Here is a 9,374-nt window from a genome sequence, read left to right as displayed (position 1 = left end):
CTGGCCAGAACTCATACACTTTTCTTGTTAGGAGGTCCGTACCAATGGCTACTGGTCTGCAAGTGAGATTTCTTATAATCCTTGTTTCTTGTTCTATTCATTGAACATAAGGTTTCATTCTTAAATGAAAATTGTATGATCATGTTTGCAGTTACGAATATCCATCGTAATTCCATATCATCTTTCGTAGTTGCACCTTTTATTGGTCGTGTCTGTCTGTAAATACAAGATCTATTTCGCTTAACTTTTGATTCTCTTTGAACAACTATGGATCCATCCATAACACCACGATAACTTTGTTGATTAAAAATGTTGGCTGTATTTATAACGCAACCTTCAAGGTTGTATTTTGTAATGAATTGTTGCAAAATGATCTCTGCTAAAGTAGCCAATCATCTGTGGGCCAAAAATGTTTATTTGCCGATGCCAATCAGCAATATGAATCAATAAACCACGTAAAATTTAAAAGAAGTGAATAAGTCTGAACATTTTGAGTTAAAGAACTTTGTCCCATTGTCTGACCTTATGGTTTTTGATAGTAGTCCCAAACTGAGTTCTGATCATTATCAGAAAGTTTTAAGAGCCATGATAGTTTCAGACTTCAATTGTCATAATGAACCCAAGCGTATCTGTTGTAGTCATCCACTATTGTTAGAAAATAAAACTTCTTATCAAAGGTTGGAGTTTTATAAGGTACCAAAGATTCATATGTACAATGTCAAAGCATCAGTAGATCTAGCATCACTAATAGGAAATGTCAACCTAGTTTTTTTGGCTAATGGACATATGTGACATTTATTCAGCAACTCTATGTCTTTATTATGATTTAAAAGATCTAGAGACTTTAATACTTGAGCAGATGGATGTCTAAGTCTTCTATGCCAAAGGCTGGTGTCCATAGTAACTTCTGCTACCAGATTTTCTTGCTTCCTTTGCCCTTCTGATGAGCAACTACCTTATGACCAACTACCTTCACTGTCACTTCTCAGAATGTACAAGCCTCCATTTTCTCTGTCAATCCCCTTCACTTTGCCATTGTAAATGTCCTGAAATACACAAAAGTCGGGGTAAAAGGATATAAAGCAAGACAGTTGTCTAGTGGCCTTGGATACAGGCGCAAACAACACATCTTTCATAATTTCATTCTAAAAGATTATAGCTTCACCAGTATGTGAAATATCAACTTCAACACAATTAGGTAGATTCATCTTGTCCATTTTTGGCCTAACTACTTTACTGCTAGACAACAGAGTCTCATTTACAGCTATATGATGAGTAGAGCACCAGAGTCCACTATTCATTGTTGTGACTTAATGTGAGCTAGTGAACATGCAGCTATATCCGACATGTTTGCTTGCTTCACATCCTGTGAATCCTTGTTCAAAATCTCCATGATCTACTTGTACTCTTAATCAGTGAAAGCTTATCCCTTGGCCAAAATTGCATTGTTGATCTATTTGCTGCCTTCATGACCAGTTGAATCATGATGTCCTGCATCAGTAAAGTTAGTATGTGAATTAAGTTGACATGAATATTGATTTTCATGTCCATTGATTCTTCCATATCCTTGATTATATCCCCCAGAACCTCCATTATTATAGTTGTTCTTCTGCCGTTGCTTCCAGTCATTTGGATAGCCTATCAACTTGTAGCAATTCTCTCTAGTATGTCCACTAAACTGCATTAAGTACACTTTCTTCCTTTGTATCCTTGATGTCCATAACATGTGTTTGATCCTCTATTCACTTGCATTGAAACATGATCTGTTTTTCTCAGTAATAGTAGCTGCCCAAGTCAAGTGTTGCATTTCACCCTCCATTAACAGCAGAACCTGTCTCCTGGATAAGTCATATCAGTCATTTAGCCCACTCAAAAACTGAATTAGCCTTAATTCCTACAAGTGATCTTCACATTCTTTTGACTTTGGACAACTGCATGATGGTGCTGGAATCACTGCATCATATTCATTCAATAAATTCTTCAATTTTGTGAAGTTGCTAAAGAATCAGTTCCTTGTGACAGAGTATTTATCTCATTATGCAGCTGATACAATCTCATACGGTTCACCTTATCAAACCTCTCCTTTAGATCTTCCCACACCTCAAATTCACCTATTGCATACACTATTCCGCTTAACAACTCTGCACTAACAGAACTCATCGACCATGAGAGCGCAATTGCATTGCAGTTCTTTGTAATTTTCCTTGCTACAAGTTCCATTTAAAAAACCAAACTTCCTCTTTCCTAACAAGGCAATTCTCATCAATCTACTCCATACTCCATAGGTTTCTAAATCAATGAGTTTGATTGGAATCAATGTAGCTCCAGACACTTCTGAAGCTTCTATGTACAATGGATCACTTGACTCTATCTTAGGTGGCATCTTAATCTTCGAAATAAGATAAGTTTCACTAGGATCTCCAACTATACTATATGATCTGAGTAATCAATACAATTGCCAAAAAAAAACAACTCAAAATTATGCTTCAAACAGAGATCTAACCTTCAATGCTGCAGCCATCAATTTAGGGATCTTAAATCACCTCAGCTAGAGATCAATGATGCTCTTGAACCACGATAACCTGTGGCTCTGATATCATGTCAAAATATAGTAGTAACATACACACCATCTCATAGCTGAAAAATAACAGATAAGGGAAGAAAAAGAAAGCAGAGAATTTCATTGATATGAACTGAGAAGAAAACAGTTACAATTAATCTCTTCTAAGTGACTTAGGAGCTATTTATAGAATTGTACAAAGTCTCTAGAATCATCTAGAAGCTTCCTAATTATCACTCCCTTCGCTTGCAAGTTGTTACAACCAACTAACTAACCAGTTGTACAAGTAAGCAGTGTAACAGTAACTAAGGCGATGGAACAGTAATAACTGTTAACTACAGATAATTACTTTCACTGGTTCTAACTAACTTGTTATGATAATCTCAACAATTATGCCTTAGGAAACAGTCCATAAGACATTTCGATTGGAAATACAACAGGTGAAAAGTGATAATACATTGATCAATCCTGAAAGATAAAACTTTTTGTCTAAAGATGCCACACTTGTACAACAATCATTACGAATATCTTGGGTCGTTTATGAGGAGGCAGATGCTTCCTAAAGATTTAATGGAGATGTGCAAAGGGACGACTAAGCTAGCATCCTGCTTGTGAGAATAATGATATAAGACTGTGTATTGTCAGTGAAACTGTGTATAGAAGAAGAATTAGCTACTACAAAAAGTAACAAAACCAAGAACAACAGACTTCCATCTCAAAATGTCAGAATAGGAGCATAAATGATTAGAAAGCAAGAACTAAGTCTTCAGAAGAACTGTGAGCATAATCCTGCTAGATTTTGCTTTAAGTATTTACCTGCTTCATCCCTCTTCCTTCGACTTTTCAAGTTTGTCACTATTATGAGGCATGGAAATGTACAAATACTGTAGGATCTATATATGGAACATTGTCACTATTAAGAGGCATGGAAATGTACAAATACTGTAGGATCTATATATGTTTTGTTCCGTGCATTATAAAGTTCTCTTTAAAATGGTCTTTTAATTTCTGCAATTGTTTTTCGCTCCTGCTAATTTGTTTACCCCCGACCTGCATTGAATTTCTTTTATTTTTCCTTGAGCCGAGGATCTATCGGGAACAACATCTCAACCTCTCAAGGTAGGGGTAAGGTCTGCGTACACTCTACCCTCCCCGGACCTCAGTTGTGTGAAGTTCTGTCAAAAGGCTGCACGACGTAAAGTCCAGATGAGCAGTCTCCCTGTAAATCACATGAAGACATTTTATTGGTAATTTGGAAACTGAGGGAAAAACATAAGTGGACAAGAAGTAGAAATTGGGATATTTCACACTCCAACATGTTAATTCCTTAACACTTAAAAAGAAAATCAACTATTTCAAGATTTTGATGATCAATTTAGTTTTTGTTAAAAGGAAATAGTGAGATTTATTCAATCAACTAGAATTTTTTGAAACAGAATCATGCAAAACAAGTGCTAAACAAAAAAGATAGAAGCAATATTACAGGAATCCATAACTTATCAAATATTTGCAACAAACAAATTATTTGGAACAACAAATTCCAAGAACATGCTCAACATGCTAGAAGTTGAATCTTGATCTTTTGTAGCATCCCTACAACATCTTTCATATTGGTCCTTCTTGTTGGAGATTCATTACAACAATCTAATGCAACTTTCATGATTGATGCCACAACATCTAGCTCCTTCTGTAAGCCTTTACCCATTGGTGTTACCAAGTTAGCATCTACGACGTCCATTACAGCATCTGGAAGTGAATAACTCACCCATTGCTTCAAGCTAAGATCTCCCTCAAACTCATTAGGCTTTCTCCTAGTAAACGTTTCCAGCAACATGACCCCATAACTATAGACATCGCACTTTGTTGACACTAGTCCATCCAGTCCATACTCTACAGTCAAACAATTTATTAAAAGATGCAATATGCTTTCTAGGTGGGAAAAAAAGAAAGGAATAATCAATGTTAAAATAATTAGCAAAACAAAGAGATGTACCCGGAGCAATATAACCAAGTGTTGCTAAGGTTTTAGTGTATAAATCACTCTCATCTTCACCAAGTAGTTTTGAAATGCCAAAGTCGCTTAGGTGGGCAACCATATCCTCATCCAGCAAGACATTACTAGGCTTTAGATCACAGTGAATCACAGCCGACGAACACCCATGATGGAGATATTCCAATGCACATGCCACATCTATCATTATGCTTAGTCTTTGTCTAATGTCGAGGAAGTAGTTGTATGAATACAAATACTTCTCAAGACTACCATTTGGCATATACTGGAGCACTAAAGCCTTAAAATCAAGGTTAGAACAACTAGTGATGACTTTAACAAGATTCCTATGACGAAGGTTGCGCAAAACTTCACATTCTGTATCAAAACTCTTGAATGCCGTTTCCAATTTTAAATTAAACACTTTAACTGCAACCAGAGTCCCACTTGTGAGAGTGCCTTTGTACACAGAGCCAAAACTTCCAGAACCAATCAAATTACTCTCACTAAGTGCATCAGTTGCTTGGAGCAGTTCATAGTATGAAATTCTTTCTCTTGTTACGGTAGACAATGACTTAGCTTGTGGAGGATCTCTTTTACCTCTTCTATACTTTAACCATACAAACACAAAGGTGATAGGAACAAATAAAAGTATAAATCCAAGCAAAAGAAACAGAACTAGAAATTTTTTCCTATTTGAACTGTGCTTTGATGAAGTGGGGCATGGAGGGACACTAAACCTTGAAGAACCACACAATGCTTCATTGTACATGAAAAACTGACTCGGGAGGTTCTTGAAAGGACCCCTCAAGGGTATTTCTCCATACAACTTGTTGACAGAAACATTGAAATACTTTAGGTTTTGTAGTTTCTCCATAGACGTAGGAATGATACCCGATATATTATTGTGAGAAAGGTCTAGGAATTCCAAACCTACCATGTTGCTCATTGAGTCAGGTATAGATCCTTGCAATTTATTATGTTTCAGAGAAAGGTGCACCAGAGTTCGCAATCCTCCAATTTCTCTAGGAATTTCATTTGAGAATTGATTCATTGATAGATCTATAAGCGTCGCAGCCTTTAGATTTCCAATTTCTGGAGGTAAAGAACCTACCATGTTGTTTGACGATAAGTCAAGAACCACTAGATCTTGAAGCTTCCCCAAGCTTGGTGGTATGTTGGAACTCAATTTGTTGGAACCGAGATATATCTCCCTAAGGGAAGTAATATTCCCTAAACAGTTAGGAAGAGATCCTGAAAGTTGATTTTGACCCAAGTAAATATCACCCAAATCCTGCAATTTACATATATGATCCCCAATAAATCCTGTAAGTTTGTTGTTACTAAAGTTGAAGCGTTGAAGGTTTCTCAAGTTGCCAATTGTTGTGGGAATTGATCCAACCAAGTTGTTTCCAGAAAGAACAAGGAAAAATAAGCTGCTTAAGTTCCCAATTTCATTTGGAATTCGCCCTTTGATTTTGCAACTTTTGGCATAAAATCTTAAAAGAGATGTGGAAAGGTTACCTACTGAGGCCGGAAGCATGCCATATAGAGGGTTCAAAGATATAGCAAGATTTGTCAAATTTCTGCAATTCGTTAAGGAAGTGAGGAAGCTTAACGATGAATCACTGGTTAAGTTGTTTCCCTCCAAGTTTAGGAACTGCAGATGAGTCAAATATCCCAGAGAATTGGGAATCAAGCCAGTGAGTTTGTTGTCTGAAAGCTCTAGTAAAGTAAGTTTTGAACAATTGGAGATTGAATGAGGTATAGTCCCAACAAGATTGGTTAAGTTGCGCAGATAAAGCCCTTCAATGTTGGGTATGATAGAACATATGTTTGGTGGGAAGGTTCCTGATAGATTGTTGGCTGAAAGGGAAATTGTTCTCAGCCCTGATATGTTGAAGATTCTCATATCAAGCGGACCACTAAATCCATTACTCTGAAGATTAAGTACCTTCAACTCAATGAGATTGCTCATCTCTTTGGGTATTTCACCTGGAAACACATATAGAAATAAGGATTACTAGTGAATTTAAATAATTGGTTCAATCTAGAATAAGTTGTACTTCTTGCTATCACTTTGAATGCGTACCAGTAAACTTATTTTTGTCAAGATATGAAAATTGCATCTTGGTTAAGTTGCCAATCTCCCCCGGTAAGGATCCACTAAGATTGTTGCCCCATAGATTTAAGGTTTGCAGTGAAGTGTTATTGAACAAGGAGATCGGCACAGAGCCCATAATCTGGTTTTCCGCCATGCCTAACTCCACCAGTTTAACAAGATTCCCAATTTCATTTGGAATTACTCCTGCAGTTCACGTGTAATAATCTTTTTGTAAATATAATTTGATTCAGTACTACAATATCATAAATATAATTAATATAGCAGGACCGTACCTGTGTAAAGGTTATTTCCAAGATGCAATATCTGCAAGTTACTCAATCTTCCAATTTCACTATGTATTGGTCCATCAAACTCATTTTTTGATAAAGACAATACTTGAAGTTGTGAACAATTTGACATGCTTGTTGGCATATGACCATGAAGCTTGTTATCAGATAGATAAAGCTCTTTGAGTAGTGGGAGACCATAGCATAAACCATTGGGAAGATTTCCTGATAACCTATTGCTTGTAAATGCAATGACTTCGATTCTAGAAATGTTGAAAATTGACAGTGGTATAGAACCTGTAAGCTGATTGAATTCTACGCCCAACATGTTAAGGTTGTAAAGATTGCCAATTTCTTCTGGAATATTTCCTTGAAGTGAGTTTTCAGATAATTCTAAAGTCTCCAACCTTGAGAAATTTGAGAGTGACAGAGGAATAAAACCTATGAGCTTGTTACCCTGCAAGCTTAATACTCTAAGGTTTGTAAGACTTCCAATCACGTCCGGAATTTGGCCTTCTATGGAATTGAATTTCAGATTCAAAGTCTCAAGTGTGGAAACATTAGAAAATGAAGAAGGGATGGAACCAGTGAAACTATTATTTCCAAGATTTAAAACTTGAAGTTGGTGTAAAAACCCAAACCAAGAGGGAACCTCCCCACTGAAGTTGTTGAAACTTACATCAAGAAACTTAAGCCGATGCAAACGTGCCATTTCCTGAGGCAAATTTCCAAGGAAATTGTTGCTTCCCAAGTCAATAGAAGTAAGAAATGTTAGGTTACCAAAATCACGGGGAATCTTGCTAATAAGAGCCATATTGGAAAGATTTAATGACTTCACTCGCTGGCGGCGGAAGCCACAAGTGACTCCAACCCAATGACAAACAGACCTAGCTGGAGACCAACTTTCATCCAAGAAGTGAAAGGGGTCTGAAATGATTTGGGATTTCAAAGACAGAAGAGCCAATTGATCAGTGGTAATGTTGGTTTGGGTCATGGCCAAACTAGCCATAACATAGTGACGCAACAAGAATATTATTAAGAAAAAAGAACTGAAGGCTTTCTCCATAAGTACAAATATTAGTAGGAAATTAGTATGGCTAGTACCTTGTGGTTTTGAAACTTTAAATTGCAATGAGGTCTCCCTTTTGGTTTTCATGATTTATTCAACATGTCACATCAATACTAATACCACAAAATCAGTCTACTCTTGCACATTTCAATCAGAATTGTAAATATGGCACAAAATTCCTCTAATCAGCCAAAGACTTGGCAAGTCAACAAAGTATTGCTTTATTTTTTGTGTGGTTAATTCTTTTGAATAGTCTTGCTTTCATATTCTCTAGAATTGTGTGGTGAAAAGTAATGCCACATTTAATAACTTACACTATAGTGTTTTCTTAATATTAATCAAGCTTAGTCAAATTTTGTCCGATAAATTACTTTCTATAACAACAAAGTTATGGATACTTGTCATTCAAATCTTGAAATAGTTCCAACATGCCTATTTCATGAAGATACTATGGTTTATAGTAAGGGTGTCAAGTGGGACGGGTCGGGTCGACCCGAAATCGGCCCATGAATATTAGTCGGGTTGTGGGTTGATTTGGATTTGGGCCTAGTTAAACGGGTCAGTCCGGTTCCAGGCCCAACAGTAATTTTTTAAAAAACAACCCTGAACCGGACTACATAACCCAACCCGGTCCAACCCATCTAAACTCAGTCAAAATGGTCAAAAACCAAAAAAAATATTTTTTTTTTCCAATAAACACTATCTATACCCACCTATATACATTTTAAATACGTTAAGAAATATATATATAATATATACTACATTAGAATTTAAAAAAATATATACACATATACACAATTACATATATAATCTATACGACTATACGTTAGTTAAATATATATATTACTCTAAATAAAGCATATTCTACAAGATATATACTACAATATAATGATATATATAATAATTTATAAACCATATACACATATATATGTTAAATATATACGGCTATAGAAGATATATACACATATATACGTACCATTCAATATATACGTACTACTTTAAATAAAATATACTCCAATATATATACTACAATATATACACACACTATATGTATAGTTATACAGTAATTTATAAAACATATACACATGTATACGCTAAATATATATGTCTATAGACGATATATACACATATATACGTACCATTTAATATATATGTACTACTTTAAATAAAATATACTACAACATATATATATATATATATATATATATATATATATATATTACAATATATACACACACTATATATATATATATATAGTTATACACTAATTTATAAGCATATACACATGTTACGTTAAATATATACGTCTATAGAAGATATATACACATATATACGTACCATTCAATATATATGTACTACTTTAA

At 35.3% G+C, this 9,374-nt stretch overlaps 1 protein-coding gene across 13 annotated transcripts; it reads right to left on the bottom strand.

Moving 5' to 3' along the window:
* Positions 1–628: 628 nt before the first annotated feature.
* LOC107868209 (probable LRR receptor-like serine/threonine-protein kinase At3g47570) lies at positions 629–8,128 on the bottom strand. Of its 13 annotated transcripts, none has more exons than XR_007054445.1 (7): positions 6,948–8,126; positions 6,643–6,858; positions 4,554–6,545; positions 4,056–4,450; positions 3,377–3,779; positions 2,504–2,590; positions 629–1,838 (listed from the first exon to the last, which is right to left on the bottom strand). XR_007054445.1 is itself a non-coding variant. In XM_047410784.1 (5 exons), the coding sequence occupies exons 1-5, from the start codon at positions 8,095–8,097 to the stop codon at positions 3,720–3,722; spliced, it is 3,543 nt and encodes a 1,180-aa protein (XP_047266740.1). In that variant the 5' UTR covers positions 8,098–8,128; the 3' UTR covers positions 629–3,719. The 13 variants fall into 13 exon arrangements, 2 of the variants coding, with proteins under 2 accessions (XP_047266740.1, XP_047266739.1); XR_007054448.1 differs by having other exon boundaries at positions 629–1,491; XR_007054444.1 differs by having other exon boundaries at positions 629–1,046.
* Between the last annotated feature and the right edge of the window lie 1,246 nt (positions 8,129–9,374).

The sequence above is a fragment of the Capsicum annuum genome, chromosome 4, assembly GCF_002878395.1.
Source record: "Capsicum annuum cultivar UCD-10X-F1 chromosome 4, UCD10Xv1.1, whole genome shotgun sequence".
NCBI lineage: Eukaryota > Viridiplantae > Streptophyta > Magnoliopsida > Solanales > Solanaceae > Capsicum > Capsicum annuum.
The sequence above is the reverse complement of the archived record's forward strand: the minus strand, read 5'-3'. Positions and strand labels throughout refer to the sequence as shown.